General features: G+C 49.0%; 1 protein-coding gene across 3 annotated transcripts in view; it reads left to right on the forward strand.

The window, feature by feature from the left end:
- Rassf2 (Ras association domain family member 2) overlaps nucleotides 1-25,611 on the forward strand; it is a 39,022-nt gene extending 13,411 nt beyond the window's left edge. For all 3 annotated transcript variants that reach the window (XM_050134286.1, XM_050134287.1, XM_050134288.1), the window contains exons 2-11: nucleotides 5,507-5,597; nucleotides 8,386-8,461; nucleotides 10,307-10,458; nucleotides 12,410-12,498; nucleotides 13,363-13,523; nucleotides 14,812-14,913; nucleotides 16,461-16,512; nucleotides 17,006-17,127; nucleotides 18,966-19,063; nucleotides 21,795-25,611. In XM_050134286.1, the coding sequence (XP_049990243.1) occupies nucleotides 5,539-5,597; nucleotides 8,386-8,461; nucleotides 10,307-10,458; nucleotides 12,410-12,498; nucleotides 13,363-13,523; nucleotides 14,812-14,913; nucleotides 16,461-16,512; nucleotides 17,006-17,127; nucleotides 18,966-19,063; nucleotides 21,795-21,864 (981 nt within the window). In that variant the 5' untranslated portion in view covers nucleotides 5,507-5,538 and the 3' untranslated portion in view covers nucleotides 21,865-25,611. The remainder of the gene's footprint in view (nucleotides 1-5,506; nucleotides 5,598-8,385; nucleotides 8,462-10,306; nucleotides 10,459-12,409; nucleotides 12,499-13,362; nucleotides 13,524-14,811; nucleotides 14,914-16,460; nucleotides 16,513-17,005; nucleotides 17,128-18,965; nucleotides 19,064-21,794) is intronic.
- Nucleotides 25,612-26,082: the final 471 nt, after the last annotated feature.

Raw genomic sequence — 26,082 nt, forward strand, 5'->3', positions numbered from 1 at the left:
TCCCTCCCTCCTTCCGTCCCTCCCTTCCTCCCTTCCTTCCTTCCTTCCTTCCTTCCTTCCTTCCTTCCTTCCTTCCTTCCTTCCTTTGACACAGGGTCTCTCTGTGAAGCCTAGCTCACCTGGAACTCTACATAGACCAGGCTGGCCTTGAACTCACAGAGATTCCTACCTCTGCCACCCCTGTGCTGGAATTAAAGACGTGCGCCTCTACACCCTGCTTGCCCCTTCTTTCTTGTCCCCTTCTCCTCTTTCTCTCCATTCTTCTGTCTCTCCTTTTTCTCCTTCCCTCTCTTTCATCCTTTCTCAGTGTGATAAATCAGAGGGAGTTTCTGCCATGTGCCCAGGATGCCAGCTGATGTGGCCTCTGGTTCCTTTCTTCCTGTCTTTTCTACAAAGACATGGCAACCACCAGTTTGATCTCAAGGCACCGTGGGACATGATGCTCATAAATGATTCCTCCAAGGCATCTAGAGTACAGCAACCTACAAATTCTAGCTAATGACAGGGAAAGCAGGAGGATTACAACCAGCAGCTGCCATGTCCCCTTTTCAAGGGCAAAGAAGCTGTGGGTCACCCTTGGAGGAAGTCTCCAGTTGAACCCAAATTCCAACGCCACCAACCATCTTCCTTTGACCCTCCTCCTGTGAGGAACTTAATTCTAAATTTCCAAGCCACTGTTAAGATCCTCTGGGGCTTGCCCTGAGTTGTGTGTGAACTTAGCTTCATTTTTCTAGCTGGTTGGGAGGAGATGGAGGGTCCTGCAACCCACCTGCAACTACTTCCCATGTCAGTTCGACAACATGGTAGCCTACGGACGTATTCTCCTTACACTCCAAGAAGCGTAATAATAAGGAAAATATGTGAGGAGAAAGCAGGCCAGAGAAAACAGGGCAGCCTAATGTGAGTCTATAGGGCAGACACCTTATGCAGATCCAATAGTAGACCATTTCTGGCTATGCCCGTGGGAAGACTGCTCTGTGGCTAGAAAGAGGTGCTGAGGAATTTCTACAACTGGGGCTGCCAGATGACTTGACTCTATTAATCTGGCAAGTAAAAATGGTCCCAAGAGAGATGGAAAAATTTTCAAAGATTTGTTAATAACTTGAATTCTTAAGTTTTTTTTTTATATATTAAGGACGTTTATATATTAAGGACATTAACTGTTTGTCACATGCATTGTGACTATTTCCCCTATTTGCCTTTTGACTTTCTATGGGGTTAAATTTAAAAAAAAAAACAGAAATTGAAAACTTTGATTTTTTTTTAAGTATTATGTTTCTGGATTTTGAATCTTGACTGGGAAAGGTTTCTTTTTCTCATATCTAGTTTAACACACACACATGTCGAATTCTTTTACCATTTTATTTTTTAATATTGAAACTTCAGTGCCTCTATAATCTTTTGGTGGAAGGCATAAAAGAGAATTCATTTCCGATCTCTGCATCGTCCCTGTCCCAAGGCCAGCCGGCCCTTTAGTGACATTTTTGGCTAGTATGTCTTTTCTCTGTTATTTGGAGATGCTGTTCACATTCTGTGTTTCCAGATATATTTGGTTCTAATTCTGGATGTGCATTGTCTTGTTGATCTGCCTATTTTGCCTCTAGTATCAAGTAGATTTTAATAACTACACAGACGGCTCCTATTCTCTAATTGGTATTCCCAGGAGGTTTAAGAGGATGTGGTATCAAAAAGGAACTGTCTGAAGAGCAGGGTAGATTGCTTTCAGATGCAAAACAAAATTACTAAATTATAGGTTTTGAGGGAGGCAGTGAACAAAGAGAGCTTTACAGAAAATACGCTTGGTAAGTTTGAGACTAGTTAAATAATTCTGAAGAGCATAAGAGTTGGAGATTATGGGTGAAAATGATAGGAGGCTTGGTATATGGATGGACAGATGGATGGTGGATAGATGGGAGATAGATGGACAGATGAGAAGATGGGTATATGGGAAGAGGGATGGATGGGAAGCTGATGATGGATAGATGGCCATATGGATGGGAGGAGGGATGGGTGAGATGATGGATTGATGGATGGATGAATAGATAGATGAATGCAGATAGATAGATAGATAGATAGATAGATAGATAGATAGATGGGTGGGAGGATGATGGGTGGTTGGGAGGATACACAGAATGGAGGATGGATGAATGGTATTAGAGAAGATAAGGGTTTTCAGAAGAACAATAATGGAAGGAAGAAAGAATTAGGCAAAGAAAAGACTACAATAGCACTTCTCCTGTGTTTGAGGTGAGAAAATTGCTAGTGGTCAGTCTCATTCTTTGTAGCGCAACACCTGCCATATGTGCTATGGTACGGTTTGCGAGTCAGGCAAGGGCCTAGAGATTGAAATACACACACACACATACACAGAGAGAGAGAGAGAGAGAGAGAGAGAGAGAGAGAGAGAGAGAGAGAGAGAGAGAGAGAGAGAGAGAGAGGAATGTCGTCTTTATTATGGTCCAAGGCAGCTTATATAGGGTTTCCTTGATGAATAGCCACGCCCTAACTCTCAGATGCAAACCCACCAGAAACCACTCCCCTGCCATCAGGAACTCCTGAGGTTCTCATGCTCAGAGCAGCTGTAAAACAAATTGTTTACTCAGAGCAGCTGCAAGCATAGGAAAACAAGTTGTTTACTCCTGCAGGCAGGGGCTCGCAGGAAATTCAGGGTCTGGGGGTCCATAGTCCTCAACAATTCTTTACCATTAATCTGGTTGTCATTGGTACCCGCCTATAGAATGACTGACCAAAGTCCCCTACGACTTTCATGTAGTTCCATGAAAGTCCATTCCATGTGTCTATTCATTCCCTGGGCTGCACCACCAGCTCCTGGCTCCACTATCACCGCTGTCTTGGATACCCTGTCCTAAAGGCTGTCAGCACACCGCATCTCCTGTTTCCCCTCTGTCCTCTAGGGGCTCCTCTCCCTCTGCCCACTCTCTTGGCTGGGCTACCTGGAAGCTTGCCCTAAAGCTCTCCATTCTCATGACATTGTCTGTTCTGACTCAGAGGCTCACACTCCCATTTTGTACAAAGGGTTTGCCATTATTGGTTGTTTTTTTATTCTTTGGCTTTTTGGGGGGCCTGCCACCCAGCTTCCAGATAAATACACACAGAGTCTTATTCTTTCTTATGAATGCCCGGCCGTAGCTTGGCTTGTTTCTTGCCAGCTTTTCTTAACTTTAAATTATCCATCTATCTTTTGCCTCTGGGCTTTTACCTTTCTCTATTTCTGTATATCTTTGTTTTCCTTCTTATTCCATGTCTGGCTATATGGTTGGGTGACTGGTTTCTGGCATCCTCCCCGCCTTCCTTACTTGATCCTCTGTCTTTTTCCAGAATTCTCCTCCTATTTATTCTCTCTGCCTGCCAACACCACCTACTCTTTCTCCTGTCTTGCTATTGGATGTTTAGCTTTTTATTATACCAATCAGGTGTTTTGGGCAGGCAAAGTAGCACAACTTTACAGAGTTAAACAAATGCAACATAAAAGAACGCAACATAGTTGATATGGCAGACCTAGTTGACTTCCCAGGGGAGGCTTCACCCTGAGGAGCAGATGGGGGAAGCGGGAGGAAGCAGGAGGAGAGGAGGAAGGAGGAACTGGGATTGGTATGTAAAAAATAAATAAAAAATTTTAAAACAGCACATATCTTTGCACCATTAAACAAATGTTCCCACAGCATAAACAAATGTAACTCATCTTAAACTAGTATTCTGCAACAGGTGTGCCTCTGCCTGGACGTATCTACCCTGTGCTGTTGGCACTGACACCTTAGTGGGGGTAGGGGTGTCACTGAATCCAGCTGGTCCCCAGGCCCCAACCTAAGCTCAGATGTCGTGTCCTTCCTGGGGACCACCATGGTCTTGCCCCCCCCCTTGACAGAACCGTTTATGCCTTCTGTCTACCCGCCCTGCACACTGAGAGCAGGGAACCGTGTGCTTTGTACAGCTAGTCACACGGCCAGTGCTCGTGGAATGTGAAAACCTGCAAGGGTGCAGGAAGGGGCCTTTTGGGAGATTTGCTAGGTGAGAGTAACTGCCACTTCAGAAGGAAAGAAAAGCTTTTAAAACAGTCTGTCCGCCTTATTGTTTTCTTCCTGTACAGTATATACTCAGCTTTTGCAGTCAGATTTTGATAGGTTTTTGAAAAAAAAAAAACCCAAGTTTTTAGAACTTAGACCCCACTGTCTGCTTAGGGTCCCCCTGTTGAGGACACAGATGGGCTGTGAGCCTCACTCTGGCTGTGGAAACCTTTTGTTCATTTCTCATAGTTGCTGGAACAAATCACCCGAACTCAGGGCCTTAAAACAACACAGTTTTATTGTCTGACAGTTCTGTGGGTCAGAGGTCTGGCTCAGTGCCCTTGGAGTCCAGTTCAAGGTATGATCAGGGCAGGCCCCTTCTGGTTCCATAAACACAGTGGATTCTGCTTAATGACAGACATGCTAAAGTCTGTCGGGGAAGATGCCTGGTGCCTGTAGTGCCGGGTTGGTAGCTGGCAGGAAGGCAGAGCAGGCGCCTGCCGGAGTGAGTACAGTAGAGTGGTGGGGACAGGCTAGCACTGGCTGAGCACGTTTCACTGTAGTCTAAGCTTGTCTGGAACTTGCTGTGTAGCCTGGGCTGGCCTCAAACTTGTGGCCCTCCTGCTTCAGCCTCCCAAGTGCTGGGATTGCAGACATGTGCCACCATGCTCAGTGTTAGACACCTTTGTGATCGTCATGGCAGGGGCACTGCTACTGGTTTTGAGCAGGAAGAGGCCAGGGAGGCTGGCAAGCATCATCTAATGCCCTCTGGCATTAGACCCACGACAGAGCATAATTCAGCTGCACATGTTAGCAGGTGAAGGCTAGATCCACAACAGAACACAGTCCACTGCACGTGTCAGTGGGTGAAGGCTAGACCCACAACTATACATGTCAGTGGGTGAAGACTGGTCTATCATGGACCAGATTTGAATATGTGGTTTCGTATGCTTGGGGGGTGTAGACATGCATATATTTCTGTGAGATGAAACAAATGAGACAGGGTTTCCTAATCCATTACTTGTTTTCCCAAGCAATGAATCGCCTTTGACTCTGCATTCCAGGGGCGCTCACGGAACTAGGCTGCACTGCCGGGCATGGCTTATTTGGACATTTCAGGTGGTTCCCTGCCCTCGGTCAGCTTCAGTAGACTTTGGGAGGTCCCTGCAGGATGAGACTCTGGTCTGTGGGGGAGATGTCCTTTAGAGAGAAGACTCCTTGGCCATCCTTAGACCATCTTTGTTTTCCATATTTTCCTTGGCTGGGGCAGAAGTCCTGCTCAATCCCATGGTGTTTTTTCTAGGGTGTGAGGGTACAGGGTCAGTAGGGCATCTCATCAGCTCTGCTTACTCTGGGCTGCTCCGGCTGTGGATCTGGGCGAAGAGCAGCCATTCTGGCTGGTTTTGTCTCCTTCTGTCTCCTGCTGGATCTGCCGAGGTCATAGCCTGGCTCTCAACTCTGGCTTCTCCTTTCAATTACAGGCCTCTCCTTCTGATGAGACGAGAAGGGAAGGATGGACTACACGCACCAAACTGCCCTGGTCCCGTGTGGACAGGATAAATACATGTCCAAGTAAGATGTCTCATAGTATTGCTCAGCCGTTGCCGGGGCTCTGTGGGTAGACGGAAGCCACCGGGAGAGGAGTTTCATCTGTGTGAGCAGATAGCAGCCAAACACGGTCTAGTGAGAGTGGGAGAGAGAACCAGCAGCTGTAGATGAACACATGCCCCCAGTAACCAGTGAACCCAGCCTGATCAGAAAAGGGCTAATAGGACCCAGCGCCTTTGGGAACTTAAACAAGGCTTCCCAGAGAGAGGGATCGGCTGATGGTTGGTTGCTTGCTAGGTTCCGAGTGTATGTACCCCCAAATTCCCTGTGAAGTCTGAAGCCTGTGGTGATGGAGTGGGATGTGGGCTTCTGTCAGAGTGGAAACCTTATCTGTGGAATGAATGGACTTAAGAAAAGCCAGAGGGAGTTGGTGCATCCTTCTGCCATGGGAGGAAGCAGAGAGGAGACGTGAAGGACCGGCCCTTGCTGAATGCTAAATCAGCTGTCGCCTCATCTTGACTTCCTCAGCCTCAACTGAGAGATGAAATCCTATTGTTTTGAGGCTCCCCAGTCTCCAGTATTTTGTCACAGCTGCCATAGACGGACACACACGCGGCTCATTGCCCCTGCTGTGGTGCTGCCTAGGGAAAGACAAGGCTGCAGTAGTGAGCCGCGGACGGCCATGGCTCTCACTAAAATAGGCATGAGGCAGGGTCCGTGGGGCTTGATGACACACACCTTCAATCCCAGCAATTTGGGAGGCTAAGACAGAAGGATTGCTGGTTCAAAGCTAACCTGGGCTGTGCTGAATTCAAAGGCGGTTAGGTTAACTTAGTAAAATCCTCTCTCAAAATTAAAAAGAAAAAGGAGCTGGGCATGTAGCTTTTGCTACACTTGCCTAACAACCCCAAGCCCCCAGTTCGTTCCATACTATGAGGGAGGAAAAAGGAGAAGGGTCTGGTCCATGGCTTCCTGTACGTTATTGTCTGTGGAATAGGCTTTGTTGATAAAACACCAGAGGTTGAGTAGACATTGATTCCGATCCCCTTGAGATCAAACCCAGGGCCTCAGGTATGAAAGAGGCACACTAAGCTGTCCCGCTGCAAGTCTAACCATATGTCTTTGGCCCAGCACAGGGATTTTAGCTCTTGGATGCTCTTCACCTTTAAAAATTATTTAGCTTATCAGACACTAAATTGTTGTAGGACACTACACTTGGCCATGTAGAGCCGCCTGTTATATGAGATCCAGAACATTCTCGAATCTTCACCAAAGGGTTTCCCTGGAGACTTCTAGTGAGCAAGAATTTTGAATAGCACAGCAAGCCTTTGGTTGGGGTTTTGTGGGGGGTCACATTTTTCTTTAACTCAGTCCAGCTTGCGTAGAATGGCTCCTTCACTGAGGTTTAACTTGTCTTGAGTCTCATGGATTCTCCTGTGGGTTTGACTTCCGCTGGGGTCCACATTCTCTATTTGGATCTAAAAATCTTCCTACTGGCCTGCTGGGATTAGAAGGGCTGAGCTTGGTCACCTCTTCCCTGAGAAGCAGGTGGCACACAAGGTAGGCAGCCTCCCAAGCTGTCACCGGGTGTCCCTCTTGGAGTGATAAACAGCAGGCATGTGTATCAGGAGTAGAAGATTGCCAGGATCCTGAAGGTTCCTCAGGCCCATGTCTGTTCATGGCTCTCCAAGGGTCTGGCTTCTTCCAGTTAACGTGAGACACAGTAGCTTCATCCATATAGTATGTGGTACTTTCGTGTATTCATTGCTGTGTTGCTCCATTGCGTGACGATAACTTCCTTTATTTATCTGTTCTGTTGATGGGAATTTGCTAAAGAGAGCAGGGCTTTGTCAGCAAACCCCAGAGTCAGGAACAAGCACATCCTCACCCCTTGCAAACCTTTGGAGAATGGAACTCAGGACAGTGCCATCTTTGTGGGCACTTACACATTTAAACATAGTAGAACTTGAGGCCTGTGATCTTTACAATAAGAATGGATTCTATTGGCTGATAAACAGAGCTCAGGGTAGGGCCTGGAGAAAGTTCTGTGATGAGCATCAGGATAGGTTCTATTGGTGGAAGCTGCCAAGTACATGGGTCCTCTGTCCTAGGGATGCGCTCTATTCACTGCAGGATCGAGGTATGAACAATGCTCAGGATATTGGGGGATTCAGGCGGAGACAATAGAAGAGCAAAGAATCACCAGGTTGATTGCCCACTTTTCACTCTGGTGTTCCGGTGACTAAGCATCATTCATTTCCTTCCATTGAAGAAAACAGACTCTTGTGATCCACAGTCTTGGTTTCCATGGTGCTTTAAGCTGAGCCTCCTACAGTCTTAAGTTATCTCTATCAACTTTCTAAAAGGTCTGTGAAAGTCTCAGAGCTTTGTGAAAGCCAATAGCAGTCACCCTGTCCTCACTCCCAGCAAGCAGTAGAGAAGGAAGGTTCAAGAAGCAGAACTCCTGCTGGCACGGATAGGGCATTTGTCTCTGAGTCTGTGACTTATGCCTGCTAGCCTGTGGGTTGGGGCAGAATGCTGGAGATGCCAGTCTTTGTCTACAGGCTGCCATGATGTTCCAAGCTGTTTCCTAATGTTTATCTTGACCTTGGTCATGGGGAAAGGTGCCGATGGGGTGGTTGGTGCACAACTCTCAATGCATGTGTGTACCTGTGTGTGTATGTGTTTGTGTGTGTGCACACCCATGTGTACAAAGACTCAAAGGGCCACTGAGGCCAGTTGAGGGGGGTGAGCAGAAGAGGGAATGGCTGCACTGTGATGGCTTCAGCTGGTAATGTAATTCTCCCCCAAGGAACGAACTTCTCCTCCATCTGAAGACCTACAACCTGTACTATGAAGGCCAGAACCTGCAGCTCCGCCACCGAGAGGTAAGGTGTCCCTCCTGCCATGGCAAATGACCCCACCGGGACTTAGGATGTCAGTGGGTGTCCTTCTTTTACCTCATTTCATATCTGTCTCTCTAGACTGTAAAGAAGCTGGTTAGAATGACTGTACTCAGTTGCTCTTGGCTGATTAGAATACATTTTCAAGTGATCAGTACCTGGTAATTTAGTTCACACAGAGAGCGAGCGCACGGCGACTTTCAGCCACTAAGGGAAGCTGTTAGGGAACAGAAAACAAGGCACCGTGGCTTTCCCTGTCTCTTAAAGAACTTCGCTTCGAGTCCTAGTGTGGGTTAAATTCCACCCTGCTATTAGGCAAAATAAAGGCGCAATGCCAGTCCTGGCCAGCTGGAAACCATATAAACAGCCCTGCCCACACAAAGCCCTTCTCCCTAAGAACACCAGCTGCTCCAAGGTTGTTGCATTCCTCTGCCATCTTGTTTTGTCTCGGCCTCTCGACGAGGACGATCCTCTGGCTCAGGTTGGTTGATCACTGAGCAGATGTTGGGAAGGTGTGCGTGGCCCCGCTCTGACACTCATGAAAGTTTGGGTTCAGAAGGAAGAAAAGAAGCCTGACCCTCGAGGGGGCTAACTGGCAGCTGGGCTGTGAGCATGGGCCCAGCGTGGCTGGCCTGCTTCTATCCTGGGATTACTTTGTGTAGCCGTGAATGCACAGCCTGGCAGATGACTTAAAAAAGAGTGAGGATTTATTCGTGCTCACATTTTCAGAGGGCGTGGTCTACGCATGGTTTCATGTGCCCAGGTAGAACATCCTAGTGGTGGGAACATGTGGGAGAATTTCTTCACCTCATAGCAGGTAGGGAGTGGAGACGAACAGGAAGTTACTTCAGTGACCCACTGCCTTCAGTTAGACCTCCTTCCTAAGGTTCCCACCAGCAATGACCCAAACATTTAGACCATAGCCTGTGGGAACATCTTGTAATCAAAGCAGAATGATTCTGTAGCTCCTCTCTGAGATCTCACAGCCTGAATAGGATTGGGGGGGGCTGCACTTAGGGAGCTTCTACATTGGACTTCTTGTTGGTCAACAACCTTTGAGTATAGCTTTGGAATTCCCGAAGGATTTCTTCACCTCTTGGGAAGTGTCGAGGTATGTTAGACTAATGACAGGCACAAGGGAGTTTTGCTTTAAAAACTCAGCCCTGCAGCTGGCAGACACTTGACACCTTTTAAGGCAACAGTCCTGCTTCAGGAGCGTGTTCTGTAAGTAAACTTGGGGGAAAGCGTTGAGTCCCCGTTACCTAAGTCGGGTTGGATTGCTAAACACAAGGTGAACAGCCCGCTCAAGGGTTTTGTTCTTGCTTCTAATTAGTAAGGCCAGTCTCTGTTATTTTAAGATCCTGACGCTCTCTCCCTCCCTCCTTCCTTCCATCTTTGTTCCCCCCCCCCTCTCTATTCCTTTCTTTCTTGTCTTTTTTAAGTTAGGTGCTCATTCTGTAGTTCATACTAACCTGGAACTCAATCCTCCTGCCTCAGCTTCCTCAGTACTGGTACCAGAGGTATGAGCTATCATACCTGGTGGCCATTGTATTCTGATTTCCTTAAAGTCATTAGGTTAAGGACAATAAGAGGGTTTGATGAATTGCACACGTGTATCTCAGGTTCAAAGACACAGGGGTTTGGGAGCACATTGCTGGGGAATCTCCCACATGCTGCCTTCGCCCAGCTCAGTCCCTCCACAGAAAGTTTTGTGCTTCTGACCTTTGAGGTCAGCTGCAGAGAGCTAGGGACTTCACAGCACACCACTCGCATACCATGGGTCCACTCTGGGCTCAGCACTCCCCCCCCCCCCCGGTTGTTTCGTGGCAGGAGGAAGACGAGTTCATTGTGGAGGGGCTGCTGAACATCTCCTGGGGGCTGCGCAGGCCCATTCGACTCCAGATGCAGGATGACCACGAACGCATCCGTCCGCCTCCATCCTCCTCCTCCTGGCACTCTGGCTGTAACCTGGGCGCGCAGGGGTGAGTGACGGAAGCTGAGGTTCCTGGTCCAGTTCCTAGAACCCCCACTGCTCTCTGCTGTGGGTTTGGGAGGGGGAGAAAGGGGCCTCTGACCTGACTCCATAGACAGAGTGAGGAGGAGGGGTTCTGAGTCAGCAAGGGGAAGCGCTGAGGAACGGGGTGGCAGTGGGTCCTCCCTCCAGGAGAGCCCTGGACTCTCCAGGGTTCTTCTTGGTCTCACTGATCCAAGTTTGCAGGCTTCTGAGAGGGCGCCAACCCACACACATCCTCCCAGCTGGATTTGGGCCTGTTCCAGGGGCATCTAGGATTTGAACCTCCTGACCAAAGCTTTCTCAATCTTGGTGGAACCTAATAGGAGAAAAGGAATGTTCTGTCTGAGACAGCCAAGTGAGGTCAGCCAGGGGTCTCCTGTACACCTGGACCAGGTCATAGCACAAATGCTAGGGGGTCCCCTGTTGGTCCTCACTGCAAGGTCCGTGATCTCCCACCTCCGGTGGCCAAATGAGCAGCTGGTTACCAGCATCAGGAAGATGTTTTGTTCTCTCTGGGACTTCAGTTTTAAGATCAAGTGACTAGCCTTGTTCCCCTTGAAACTTGCTGAGGTGGGTGGTGTTTCGGGCCGGAGCCTGGGTGGAGTGGGGATGGCTGCTGGGCCAAAACCACAGTGATGTGCTTTCTGCTTTAAAGGGGAACTGAGCCCAGCCTCTCTGCTGGCTGCCTGGAACATTGTTACATTCCACAGCCAAGTGTATCATTCTCCTCAGTTGAGAAATGGCTACAGAATAGCCAAACCCTCGAACCACCATGGCTCTTCCCAAGAGAAATGAAGGAGGGAAGTTGTCGCTCCGCCCACTGGGCGTAGAGAAGCAAGCCTTCACCGTGGTTCAGTTCCGGTGAACTAGACCCTCGCTGCTCAGCCTTGACCTCTAGATTGTTACATTCTGTTCTTTGAGTGAGATGGGTTTGCAAATCCTATTTCCCCAGGATGCCCTGAGTTGGAGATGCCCTTTTTTAGTCTGCATTCTTGTTTTTTTTTTTTTTTCTCCATTCCCCTTGACAACAAGCTGGTTCTTGAAGCCTGTAAATATTTTAAGGACTTTCAGAAGTGTGTCCCAGATGCCAGCATAACTGAAAGGTTGCAGACAGGACTGTGTGTGAGATACCAACGCCAGTTTCTGCTCCTGACCCCAGAGAGAGGGGTGCTACCTGGGCCAATCACCTGCTAGGTTCTAAAGGGTGCAGACTGAAACTTAGACAGCTCTGAGGAGAAATTCTTGCAGCTTCTCAATTGTACTTTTCTTCCCTTAACACTATCATCATAGGAACACAGGCCTTAGGAAGCCCCCATTCTTCTCGCCTTGGTCCTTGGTATCAAACAGGATTCTCTCTTTAGGCCAAACCCCTTGTTGGGTTTGGGTGTGTTTTTCTGAGCTGCCTCCACTTGTCTTTGGGGCTCCCAGTCACCACAGCAAACCCGGATCTCAGCTCAGGCGACCTGTTATGGTCCCTTCTCTCGCTTGAAGCCCTGAGAGCATTCATCACTCGTGAGCCATAGATGCCAGAGGCAGTTTCTGAGATACTCTTCCAACAGAAGGAAACTGAGCCTGGAGTCCTGAGAAAATGAGTTCTAGACCCCCATGTGCTTTGAGACTCCATACAGACCACACACAGGCTTTGCTGGGCCTGACAGATTGAGGGCTTATGCTGCTACAGCGGTGGGGCCGGACATCTTTCTCCCGAGTTCCTTGCCCCCATCCAGCACTTAAAATGGGGTCCAGACCAGCCCCCTGGATGCCCAGCACAGCCTGCCTGTCTCTTGCTTGCCTGATGTGTGCTAATGCCCTCCTGCATGGCATGCGACAAGTCTCCCATTGCAGGAAGGGGGCCATGAAATTGGGACATGTCCTCTCAGGGGCTAAACAGATCTGTCCCATGTGTTTGCCACCCTCAGCACCACCCTGAAGCCCCTCACCATGCCCACCGTCCAGATTTCAGAAGTGGATGCGCCCGCTGACAGCAGCGAGACCCCCAGCCCCACAGGTACGTGAGCTCCAGCTAGAGGCCATGTGGGTGACAACAGCTGTGGTTTTAACCTGTGGCTTTTTTGTATAAATATATAAAATCCACATGAATCAATACCTTTTTTTTAAGAAAAAAAGTTAAAAGGAAAGAATTTAAAATCTCTCTCCTCCTTGCCTTTAGTTTCCCTTCCTTAGAGCAGCCTGCAGCACCCTTCCTGCTAGAACAAGCAAATGCATGCAAATCCACACAGATCCAAGCAGATGGCCTGCTGTCACCTCCTGGAGTGGTTATGGCTCCTTCTCAACCTCCCTCTAGACAACTTTCTTCAGTAGCCCCAGCCCCTCAGGCCCCTCACCACCAGCAGCCACCATTTGACTTCCTGTCTCGGTGACTGTGTCTGCTCTGAGCACCTCACGTGAGCTGATTCATGAAGGACACGTCCTTTTGTGACTGGCTGATTCCAACTCAGTGTCACACCCTCAAGGTTCTCCCTGGGTGGGCCCTGAGGCCGCTTGTTTGCAGCGTCTTGCACGCCCTGGCGTCAGGCTTAGCCTGAGTCCGGTGCTGTTCTCGGCCCTGTTTTCTGTGTTAACTTACTTACACCCTCACTATGATCCCACAGGCAGAGGCTCTTGTTACCCCTCCAGAAAACGGAGGCACGAGAGGCCAGGGAAACATGGCAGGGATAGAGCTGGGATCTGAGCCTGGGGGGCCGGCACTGAGGCCTGTGCTTGGAATCTCCGTAAATTAAATGTTATGTCTCCTCCAGCAGCAAATCATTTTTATAAAACGTGTTTCTGGGGAAACAGTGGTGCCACAGTGTCAGCCTTGAAGGGAATCGGGCTCTAGCAGACAGTCCATCCCTACCCCCTTTCTTCTCAGACTCCAGGGGCCTGAAGCCTGTGCAGGAGGACACCCCACAGTTGATGCGCACACGCAGCGATGTTGGGGTGCGTCGCCGTGGCAATGTGAGGACATCCAGTGACCAGCGGCGAATCAGACGCCATCGCTTCTCTATCAATGGCCATTTCTACAATCACAAGGTAGAGGGGAAACCTCAGGGACATCGCTGCTTTCTGGGCGGCTGCCACTTCAGTGCTAAGGCCATGTGATCCTAGGGAAGTGGGGTACCCAGAGAGGCCAGGCATTTTCAGTTCAGTCTCAGGGTTATGAATGAGATGGGGGCTTTGCTGTCTTCTTGAGATACTCAGTACTTTGGGTGAGGAATTGTTTCCACTAGGTGTGGGAGATTTCAGAAGCAGGTTTAGCTTTCAAAACTGCATGAGCACATCTCATGACCCCCACTCCTTGTCTTGGCATGTCAATCTGTGTAGCTAATTCCTGCTCCCACCCCTGGCCTCCCCCAGCACCCAGCACCCTGTGTGAGCAACAGTGATCCCCACTTTATAATAAGAGTACTAGAGACTCCGTAGAGAAAGTACAAGAGTTTATTTCATGACTTTGCAGAGTCAGTGGCATGCTAGAGAAAAGGCAAGAAGGCTAGCAGGCCATTTGGTACAAAACAAGGGTTTTTATACTTCCCAATTGGCTGAGATCTTTAGAGCGGTACAATCTTCCCTGAGTCTAGTATTATCCCCTCCCCAGATTCCTCATCCTATCGGCTCAGGATGCAAACTTGTCTAATTTCTACCCTGGGACTTGAGTTTCCCTCCTAGCAGGCAGGCCGCCTGTAGCTTTTTTACCGCTAGGCTGAACTGAGAGTGTTCTGTCAGTCAAATCCTAGCGCCAGCTAGAGAAGACAAGGGCTTGGCGCCTGCCCGCCCGTACCTGCTGCCTCTCTCTGGTTCTCTGACAAGCTGTCAATGCATTCCCTGAAAACAGACCGTGAAGATTTACTCTCTTCTCTGCTGCCCTCTGACCCCCTGAGCTGATGGCTGTTTTTGAGCAAGCCTACAGGTGGCAGTTCAGCTCAGGGACCCCAAGCTAGCTAACCCTCCCTTCCTTTCTGCTGCTTAAATCTCACCAGAAGCAAGTGCATGGTGGGAGGGTGGCCGGAGACCGCCTCACACCCAAGTGCGTGGTGGGAGGCTGGTCTCTCAGAGGAAGGGTCTCTGAGGATGTTTTGCTTATCTGGTCTCATCTCTAACCCTGCTCTTTGGAGCTCAGACCTGAACTTGCCAGGGAAGCATAGTCTGAGCTGGGCAAACACTAGGGGCCACTTTGTCTATATCCACAGATGATGCTGGCCAGAGTGCCTGGGGCTCTCCTCGACATGTTTTGAATACTGTCCCTGGGCCCCCTACTCGCTGGTTTTGAGACTCGGTCCTTGTCCCCACTCCTGCCCTAAACCAGAGCCCCCTTTGTTGACAGACATCAGTTTTCACACCAGCTTATGGCTCTGTCACCAATGTCCGCATCAACAGCACCATGACCACCCCCCAGGTCCTGAAGCTGCTGCTCAACAAGTTTAAGGTAAGTTCTCTCCATCGGGCTGTGAGCCTCGGGGCTGTCAGGGAGGGAGGTGGGGTGGGGGAGCCTGGCAAGTTTCCCCACTCTTCCACCACCCCAGATCCATCGCCTAGAGAATTGTCCCATCCACAGTGAGAGGATCCCCCGCCTTGATTAACATCAAGATAACTTCTGCAGACCAACAGACTCTAGACATCCCTCTCTGAGGCTCGTTTCCCAGAATTCTAGATTGTGTCAAGATGGCAATTAAAACACCAAGGATTGCTTATTTACTTTTTTTTGAGATGAGACCTCATATACTGTTTTTTTTTTTTTTTTGGCTCCCCGTCGGGGGAATCGAACCCCAGTCTCCCGCGTGACAGGCGGGGATACTCACCACTATACAAACGAGGATCATATACTGTTTTTTTTTTGAGACAGGGTTTCTCTGTGTAACAGTCCTGGCTATCCTGGAACTCACTCTGTAGACCAGACTGGCCTCGATCTCATGGAGATCCACCTGCCTCTGTCTCCTGAGTGCTGGGATTAAAAGCGTGCACCACCACCTCCCGGCGAGACCTCACTATATTGCCCAGATTGGCCTCAAACACTTGGGCTCAAGAGATCCTAGCCTTTAGCCTCCTGACTAGCTGGGACTATACATATGAGCTTAGCTAGTATTCTTTTTATTTTCCCAATGATTTTATTTTTATCTATATGTTCTGTTCTTTCGTGGGGCTAGGATTCAAATCCAAGTCCTCACACAGAGCAACAAACACCCTCATTCCTTGCATTCATGTGTTTTTGATTTTTTTGTTTATTATTTGTGTATGCGTGTGCCGTGATGTATGTTTAGATGCATGTGCCACGAAGCATTTGTGGAAGTCAGGTGACAACTTTGTGGAGTTGATTCCCTCCCCCCACTCTGTGTGGGCCCTAGGGATCTAGCTCAGGTTGCCAGGCTTATGTAGCAAGCACCCTTGCCCACTTCACTTCTGACTGCCTAGAGGATTCTTATTTTTCCTGGAAGTCAGTGAAACCTAGGACGCAAGGCTCTGAGTTTGGGTCCCTGTGACCACCTGCCAGACAGCTGGGTAGGGCAAGTTGCCTTAACCCGCCTGTGCCCTGGCTTTCTTATTTGTGGGAGGGTGGTACTCACTTTCATGTTATGGGATGTCACAGGATGAGTGAACACATGTTAAGTGTGTGGGCTTCCCATCCTGATATGTGTTCACTATTCCGGTCCAAAAGCTTGAAATCTAAAATGCACTAACCTCAGAAACTTAACAAGCAATGACATGACTCAGTTGTCACCTCGGGTCTCAGGTTTTTGTAGAAGGAAGCTCTAAGCTGGTAAAGTTCCTGCCAAAATCCGCAAACTGAAAACCTCTGAAATCTGAAACATGACTTCTCCCGACATTGCGGATGAAGGATGCTCCGCTGCTATTATCTAGCGTGATTGACAGTTCCCTGCCTGTTGCATGTCCTTCTTGGTTGTAAACAAAAGGTTCTTACTTTGTAGAAGCCTAGGCTGGGATGTTCCACTCTTCTTTTTTCCCCTCTTGATTCAGATTGAGAACTCGGCAGAGGAGTTTGCCCTGTACGTGGTCCATACCAGTGGTGGTGAGTCTGAGGGGCCCAGTACACTTCAGATCCTTCAATTAACTCAAAATAGCAAGTTCAAAGCAAAACCCTCTCTTACTTCGTTGATGTTTCCTAAAATTCTAAATGTTGTTTGTCCCCAAGCCTGGTGAGCTTGCGGGACAGGTGCCCCAGGGAATGCCGCGTGGGCTGTAATACTAGATTCTCAAACTTAACTGCCTATTAGAAAATGAACTGGATTTTCTCTGGAGACAGATGTCCAGTTCCTCCTGCGTGGCGCCTTCCAGAGGGTCTGAGGCATGGTAGTGTGTGTGTGTGTGTGTGTGTGTGTGTGGCGGGGGGGGGGGGCTACTTTTAATAACCCATATGTTGAGTAGTTCATCCCAACACAGTCTGTCTTGTGTGGCTGCATCTCATAAGTTGCCTGTCCCATTTGGACTCCTGAGCTGGCCACCATTCCTGGTGAGAAGGCTCTTGGGCTTAGCTCAGGGTGCCTTGATTCTATCGCTTTCAGAGAAGCAGAAGCTGAAGAACTCTGACTACCCCCTGATCGCCCGCATCCTCCAGGGCCCCTGTGAACAGGTCTCCAAGGTCTTCCTGATGGAGAAGGACCAGGTGGAGGAGGTCACCTATGATGTGAGTCCCTTTTGTGTGATGGTCGGTCCTCAGCAGCAGGGGTCGGGGTGGCGGGGGAGGACACTTACTGGGTTACTGTGTGGCTTTTTGACCAGAGCTTTGTCCCTATGGCTGCTATGCTTTCTGATCAGGTTCTTTTGACAGCAGTTGAGGGTGGGCCCTCTGGGGATTGTTAGAGGAATAAATTTCTTTAGACTCCCGAGGGCGCTGGGGCCCTGAGGACTTTGGAAGCATGCTCCCAACACTGGGAACTCAGCAGGGAATTTCTTTTCTTGAGTGTTAGTACAGTAACAAGCACCCTCAAATCCAAGTACCTTATGACATTCACTCTTTTCCTCATGATTCTGCTAGCTGATAGCAGCAGCCCTGTGCTTGGCTCGGGTAAGTTTATATCCTATTCAGACCCAGCGGAAGGGCAGCAGCTTCCTGGGCTCTCTTTCCCAGGGCAGGTGGGTTGGAGCATGAGAAACCAGTACAGGGGCTGTAGAGATGCCTCAGTGGGTAAAGAGCTGTACATATGTGAGGACCTGAGTTCGAATCCCCAGGACCCACATATATCGAGGTGTGGCATTATATCGAGGTGTGGCAGCATGTGCCAATGATTTCAGTGCTCTAGAGTAAGACGGAGGGTGGAGGCAGGAGACTCCCTGGGGACTCCTCCCCTCCTGGGCCACTCTGATAAGGTTTCCCTCTGACCTACACACCGTGGTACATGCAAGCCTTTTCTTGAGCACCTGTTACACATGTTTCACACACATGTAATGTATACATATTACACACAAATAATAAATCTGTGGACAATTTTTAAAAGAAGAAACTAGTCCAAACCGTGGAGGCTCGTTTTAAGCCTCCACTCATTTAGAATGTGTCAAGTCTGCAGAAATTCCAGTGGCTGCCACAAGGGACCCAGGCAGGCTCAGCATTTGTAGGGGAGAATATTAAATACCCGGAGGAAAGCTGAGAGAGTAGGTCAGGGTTCTGGTTTTGTTTGTTTTCTTTCTTTCTTTTTCTTTCTTTTTTGAGGAGGCTGAATTTCTCTGTGTAATAGTCCTGGCTATCCTGGAACTTACTTTGTAGTCCAGGCTGACTTGAACTCACAGAGATCCTCCTGCCTCTGCCCTCCTGAGCGCTGGGATTAAAAGCATGCACCACTACTGTGGGAAACAGTTTTTATATTGGTGGCCAAATTCGGGTAATCTAGTAGTTGAGCCACTACTGCTCAGCTGTTTTTTGTTTTGTTTTGTTTTTTTTTTTTTTTTTGGTTGTTTTTTGTTTTTGTTTTTTTGGCTGGGGAGGGAAAGCCCTGTCTTAACTCTCTGTACCAGGTCAGTCTCTTCCCTAAAGCAAGTGCCTATTTGGCTACCTAGAGACTGGAGACAGGAGTCTGCGCTGTGATGACTCCTCATATCCCATCTGGGGGGAGCACAGCAGTTTATTAAGGTCTTATTTGGTCTTCGATTTGTTGCAGTTCTAGGGATGGAGGTTAGAGACCACCTCCACCCTCCTAGCCCCAGGAGGGAGCTAGAGCCCACCCTCCACACCCCCAACTACACCCCCAGCCCTAGTAGCTCCTTCTCTGAATCCCTGCATGAGAGGGAAGTCCTTTTCTGTGTGAAGTCCTCCCTGGAGTTGGGGTTCACACTAGTTAAATGAGAACTGAGAAATCACAAGGTGGAATCCTATAAACACAGGCTTCTTCATGCAGACTGGACCAGCCTGGGGTAGAATGAGGAAATCCTGGGCTAGTGGGAAATTAGATTTCTGATGGCTTTGTGCCTTGAGGAGAGTGATGGCAAAAGTATTTTGTAACAAGGGGATTTATTTCCCCCCCTCCCCAGGTGGCCCAGTACATCAAGTTTGAGATGCCAGTCCTTAAAAGCTTCATCCAGAAACTCCAGGAGGAAGAAGACCGGGAGGTGGAGAAGCTGATGCGCAAGTGAGCGTGGTGTCTGGGTCAGGCTGGGTGTCAGGGCCCCTCTGTTCAGCCGCCCTGTGAACACTGGTGCCAGAGGGCTGCACGCTGACAGACCAGATCTCAGCCAGGGACATGGGGAGTGGGTCAGGCTGGGTGTCAGGGCCCCAATCGTTCTGCTGTAGGCCAAGGCCTTTCGTTTGTTCTTGGCTGCCCAGACCTGAAGTAATCACACAGAAACTGTATTAATTGCAGTACTGTTGGGTTAATAGCTTAAGTGTATTGCTAGCTAGTTCTTACATCTTAAATTAACCCATTTATTTTTTTTTAACATTTACTTTGATTTAATTACAGAGCAGTTTCCTTTTCTATTTTCTTTTTCTTTATTTATTATGTATACAATGTTCCTCCTGCATGTACACCTCCAGGCCAGAAGAGGGCACCAGATCTCATTACAGATGGTTATGAGCCATCATGTGGTTGCTGGGAGTTGAACTCAGGACTTCTAGAAGAGCAGCCAATGCGCTTAACCTCTGAGCCATCTCTCCAGCCCAAATGAACCCATTTCTATTATTTTATATTTTACCATGAGGCTTGGGGTCTACCAGTAAGGTTCTGGCCGGCGGATTACATTTTTCTCCTTTGGCAGCTACATGGCGTCTCCCCGACTGCCTACTCTCCCTCTACATCTCTGTTCGGATTTCCCGCCTGGCTTTACTCTGTTAAGTCATTGAGCCAAAGCAGCTTCTTTATTAATCAATGGCAATAAAACATATCCACAGCATACATCATTCTGCTGCCCTGTGGGGACAGGTGCCAGAGGGCTGCCCACTGGCAGACCCAGCTCTCAGACGGGGACATGAGGAGCGGCATTCCCTCTTCTTGTGTCAGCAGCTTACTTGGATATGAGATAGCTAAATATCTTTTCCTTTCCTCTTATGAAAGAACTCTGGGAAAGAATGTGCCGGCCTCAAATCTCGATGGAATCTGACTTTAGAAATAGGGAGGTTCCTCTCTCCTGGGTCTTAATCTATTGTCTGTTTCTGTAACCAAACACTCGGGGCTGGGCTATTTAAAAAGAAATGAGGTTCATTTAGCTCACACTTCTGCGGGGCGCGGGGGCGGGTTAAGAGCATGTGCAGCCCACATCTGCTTGGCTTTGGTGAGGGCCTTATGGCGTGGCAATGATGACCTATGAGACAGGAAGCTAGAGGGGGACTTGGGATGAGCTTTTTATAAGAGCTTGTTACTTTAAGAACTAACTGGAGTCTTGTGAGACTATATAAATTTGACTATTACCCAAACATCACCGTGTGGAGACGAGGCTCCAAACACATGAACTTTGGGAGGAAGCACGTTCAGACGATGGTAGGGTACCTGTCACAGCTGTGTGACGAGGCTCCCAGACGGAAGTTGGTGTTCCTTCAGATGAGGCTCAGGGTCTGAGATTTTTGAGGGCAAAGTCTGGAGATCATTAGAGGGTCAGCACAGGTCCTGGGGCATGTCCCAAAGGGGTGCAGGCATAGAATGCTGAAACACAGATGTCCTGGGAACCTTAGGAAGGTGGTCTGCGCAGCAGAGACGGCCAGAGCTGCCCACTCTAAAACCCTTCACGTCCTTCCTCCTTCAGATATGTTTCTTCTGGAAATTTCACTTGGGTTGAAGAGTTCAACAAACTTCTGGATGTCATAGATGATGTCATTTTAGTCATAGAACAGACTGCCTTCTGTAGCTATAATAGAAGGTGGTTAATCTGGTGTTGGAGGATAAAGCCACATATTTATTTCCTGTTTTCAGCAATTAGTATGACAACAACCGACATTTTATTGAACACTTACTATGTCCTAGACTTTAACATAGCCTTTGCTATAGAGTACACACTCCGAGCTTGAGGAGTGTGCCTCCTGGGCCCTGCACCATGGTGCCCACTCCAGTAGTGTCACGGCTCAGGAACATCCTAGAGAAACTGAAGTCACCCACCAGCCATGAAACTGTGCGTTCAGTAGTTAAGGGTTTCTTCTGTACGAGCAGGAACTGGTATAGGCAGACCCATCCGGGGCTGTTATTTTAATAGGCTCCCCTAGAAAGTGAAATACTGGTGACTTTGTATATTTCAGCCTTGATTAAGGCTCATGAGAGTCCTGTGCACAGGGCCTCTGGCAGTGTGAGCACTCAGTGGACCCTGGCTGTTGATATCTTCGTGTTTCTAGCCATCATTTGCCACTCTTCATAGCCACAGTGAAAGAGCCTAATTTGGAGTTGACGTCTTTCCCTGTTGCCCTAGTAAGGAAGGACGTGTGGGGTGGTGAGAGTAGTCAATGACGTGTGGAGTAGCGAGAGTAGCCAGTGATGACGTGTGGAGTAGCGAGAGTAGCCAATGACGTGTGGAGTAGCGAGAGTAGCCAGTGATGACGTGTGGAGTAGCGAGAGTAGCCGATGACGTGTGGAGTAGTGTGAATAGCAATGATGACGTGTGGAGTAGTGTGAATAGCAATGATGACGTGTGGAGTAGTGTGAATAGCAATGATGACGTGTGGAGTAGTGTGAATAGCAATGATGACGTGTGGAGTAGTGTGAATAGCAATGATGACGTGTGGAGTAGTGTGAATAGCAATGATGACGTGTGGCATAGCGAGAGTAGCCAATGACGAGAGCTAAGGAGCAGGATGGTTGGTTCTGGTGTTGCCTGGGTGACAGGGAAGCACAAGAGACGTATTGTAGACTGCCATCTACTTCAGGCTGCTTTGGTTCCCAGGTACACCGTGCTTCGGCTAATGATTCGGCAAAGGCTGGAGGAGATAGCAGAGACCCCCGAGACTATCTGAGCCACGGGAGCAAGGGGAATCCAGACACTCCAGGGGCTGCCGCTGACCTGAGAAGACCCATGGGAGGCTAGGCACCGGCCTTCCACACAAACCTCTGCAGCGCCCCAGAAGCCAGCATTGCTCCCTGGAGTAGGACACAGAAGAAATGTTCCCTCTTTCTGGGTCCCTGTCCTTCTTTGTTTTATTCTCTAAGGAGGCCCCACAATGTGTGTGTTCACATACCTTAGTGTGTGTGTGTTCACATACCTGGGTGTATTTGTGTGCACACTCATATATGCATACGTGTACTTCTTATGTCCATGTGCCTCCTTGATGTTTTCACATGCAATTAAATTCCAAGCAGCCAGCACAGGTGCCACGAGGTGGCAGACACTGCTCCTGATCAGGAAGAACAGGGGAGGAGCTAAGGCTTTTGCCCCTTCCGGTGCCAACGGCAGTCACACATACCTGCCCGGTTTGAAAGGGAAGAGGGATCTGCAGGCTCACCATTTGGAATGACTGAAGGTTTGTAGCAGAGATTCTTCTCCCCATTTTCCAAGAAGGATGGGTGACTGCGAGATCCTTGGAAATTAGTGATGTGGAAGCCCCACGCCCTTGGGGCAAGTCCAGGGAAATGGAGACATGAGGTCACTGCGGGGCAGATGCAATGTGTCCGCGAGTTTTTGCACTGCAGAGGTTATCGTTGAAGATAGCACAATGAATGTCCTGTCCTGTGTGGATACCTGGAGAGAGCGGAGTCTGCCTCTGTTCTTGCTTTGTGGAGGTTTCTGGGTGATTCTGCCCTCTCAGTTGCCACTTGAGTTCTTGGTGTCCTCCTTGGCTTGAAGAAAAGTCTTCTGAAATGAACGTAACTCCAGCCTGCTCATGTGCCGGGGCTGGGTGTGGACTGAGATAAATGACGTTCAGAAGGTGCTCACCGGTAGGGCTGAAGGGACGGAGAGAGGCCACCTGCTGAAATGATGGCCCTTCAAGTCCCAGCGCACAGCCACATCAGCGGGAGTCGTCCCCACAGGGAGTTGGGGCTTTGCGTTTAAAGCGAACACATTATTCTTTCTGGCTCTGCACACTTGCAAGCTTCTTCACCTTCTACACAGAGCTGGATTCCAAGAATGAAGACTTGTCCTGTTGTTGATTAAAACAGGGGTCAAGGAAGCTCTTTGGGGAGTCCTGTGAAGCGTGGGCAGAGGGGACGGTGCTCACTTAGCCTCTGAGCAGCTTTGCTGCTGATATTTAGAATCAGCCTCATCGGTAGAATGGGCAGGAATGGCCCTGTACCCCCTCTGCTAGGGAAACTGTCATGCAGCTGGCCACCAGTGTGGCTTGCACCATTTGAGATGGGACAGATAGATGGTAGGAGCTTGGTGCTGGTCTGTGAGACGCCACCAGGCAAGATGAGCAGCCTGTAACTGGGGCATCTGAGCCATTTTGCTGGATATCACTTTAGTAACTTAGCTCCTCTGCCGGGGCAGCATCGAACATCCCACGGGCAGTGTGATGGACACCCAGAGGACTGTAGTGTCACTCCTATCTCCAGGGGACATCAGCAAAGCACAAAACTACAAGCAGGGGATGCCGCTTCCCTTGTAATCGTAAACTTCGGTGGACTTCAGTAAAACCCAGAATTCAGCAGGGAGCTTTGGGTCCTTTATGACAGCTGAAGGGCAGCTTTGTGGGTGCAAATATTTGAGAAAATGATTTGGATCATTTCTCTCCCACCTGCTGTTATCTTGAATGTTCAGAGCCTATATTGCCCCATAATTCTCCTTTGGGACTTGGGGGCCTTCCACAGAGCACTGCCTCTCACTGGAAAGGGATTTCTGGTTTGTGAAGGTTCTTTTGTGATCCTGTTACTATGGGACTGTTGCAGAGTGTCAGGTTGCCAGGCTCTCCAAGAAGGTGTTGACTTTTAAAATGTGGGGTTCAGAAAGAGTTGGGGTACATATCCACTAATCCATCTTGGTCTTTCCCCTAGAATCATTTCTCACATCTAAATAACCATCTAAATATGGAGAATTTTAGGAAGCTGGCTAGGGGTGTGACTCAGTGGTAGAGCACTCCGTGTGTGAGACGCCAACTTCAATCTCAAGTACCATGAAGAAGAAGAAGAAGAAGAAGAAGAAGAAGAAGAAGAAGAAGAAGAAGAAGAAGAAGAAGAAGAAGAAGAAGAAGAAGAAGAAGAAGAAGAAAAAGAAGAAGAAAGCCTGCAGTTGGGTGTGGTCCCGTGGTAGAGGAACTGCTTAGTGTGGCAGGGCCTGGTGTCAGACTCCAGAGCCAGCCCCACCCCGTAAACTTTGGGAACCTTTAAGATAGCTGCCACTAAGCGGACCTCTACTGCGGCAACTGGATTTTCTCCCCGGTGTCACTTGGCCTTGCGGCTTTGAACTTCAAGGCTGATTCGTGTAGGTTTACGTAATTGTGTGCAGTGAACCGGAAATCCTGAGGAATAAAAGACCAACGCTTGGCTGGGGGGAGGGGTGGGGGCTAATCCAAGGTGTGAGAAGCGGTTTGGCTGCTTCTGAACTCTTTTTTCTCCTGCAAAGGCTTATGTTCCAAGGTGATCAATGCACCAGGCACCGTCAGGTGGGGAGGTTAACTCCAGCCCAGGCTCACATTCTAGTGACCACATCAGTGGGGAGGTGATGGCTTAAAACAGAGGGGGAGGGGGAGAGTGTTAGTTGGAAAGGGACCCAAAGCCCAAACACCAGCCTGCCTGTGCTGGTGAGGAGCACGCGGCTCACAATGGACAGACAACAGCCGAGGCTGAGGAGAGAGCCTCAAGAGCTGTACTATGGCCCAAGGCCAAGATGTTGGTCTGAGACAAGTTGAGGTTTGCGGGAGAAACATTTGCACCCCTCTCCTTTGCTAACTATTTCTAGAAACTTCCAGATAAAGACATTTTATCGTTTTATCTGTGGCATATGATGATCTTCCAAAATCTGTTGTCCATGCAAAAACATCTTGGCAAGGATTGTGTTTTGTGTGTTTATTTGGTGTTGGGGCTGAGGGTGTGGAAGACGAGGAAGCTGGCCAGATATCAAGAACACTCAAGAAATACCAGCTCCTATAAAACCAAGTAACCAGTAAACCTCAAAACAAAACCCATATTTTATTTGAAGCTTTGTAACACGGAGAACTTGGGGATCAGGGATACATTTCCAAGAAAGAAATACGGCCAGTGACCAAAGGAGTTTGAGTATCCCACAGCAGCAAGTCTGGGGTGAGGGAGGAGACAGGAGGCCGCCCTGAGCCCACTCCCCCAGCACTGCCTGTTGTGAAGTTTTTACTTGGGTTGTTTTCTGTCCAGCCTGGCTCCTGCCAGATAAAGGTCATCGGTAAGAATAAGCTCACATTCATTCTTTGAGACTAACTGAAAAGTGTTCACCGAGTCTTGGCGCACACCTCCTTTCCCTCCTATTCCCATTAAACTGAGCACGGAGGTTCCTGACTGTGAACTTGCAGAAAAGCCTCCATCTCCAGGCTGCTGGTTTCTGGGTTTGCTCTTGGTGTCCTTCAGCTTCCCTCTTAGTAGTGCGGAGTCTTTTCTTTTCTGTTATAACCTGCCTATTAGGAATGGTACACGGTTCGTCTCAACCGTTGGTTCTGAACTAATAAACGGACATGTGTAGGCATCTTAACATGATCTGATGAGGCCTTGGTGGGGAACCATGGGTTTGTAACCTTTAAAAAAAAGTTTTTTTAATGCACCTGGCTTAGACCTTATTTAAATAAAGCAGTGTTAGAAGAAGGTCCCTGTGGATTTGGTCTGTGGGTCTTGGGCGGGGGGGGGGGGGGGGGGGGGGGGGGGGGGGGGGGGGGGGGGGGGGGGGGGGGGGGGGGGGGGGGGGGGGGAGGCATCTAGAGGTTGGTTGTAAGGTGGAGGGTGGATGTTGGGTGGGGAGGTCTGTCTGCTTCTAGCGGTTGGTTGTAAGGTGAGGAAGGCACAGTTTAGCCCCTAAGCCAATTTCCATCCCCTGGGGTTTATGGTTTGGATGTGCGCAGACTTAGTTGTGATGTTTTTAGTCCATTTGTTGTTGCTATACTAAAATAGCAGAGGACAGGGAACAAAGAGAAGGCTCATCTAGCTCATATTCTGGGGCCTGTAAGGTCTACAAGCACAGAGTCAGAGTCTGGTGGGAACCTTCGTGATGTACAGTGAGATCAGAGGGGCCACATCGCAAGATCAAGAAAGCATGGTAGAGAGAGCTAGCTCTGTTTTAC

This window comes from Alexandromys fortis, unplaced genomic scaffold, assembly GCF_014885135.2.
Source record: "Alexandromys fortis isolate MF-2015 unplaced genomic scaffold, M_Fortis_MF-2015_v1.1 scaffold_6, whole genome shotgun sequence".
Classification (NCBI taxonomy): domain Eukaryota; kingdom Metazoa; phylum Chordata; class Mammalia; order Rodentia; family Cricetidae; genus Alexandromys; species Alexandromys fortis.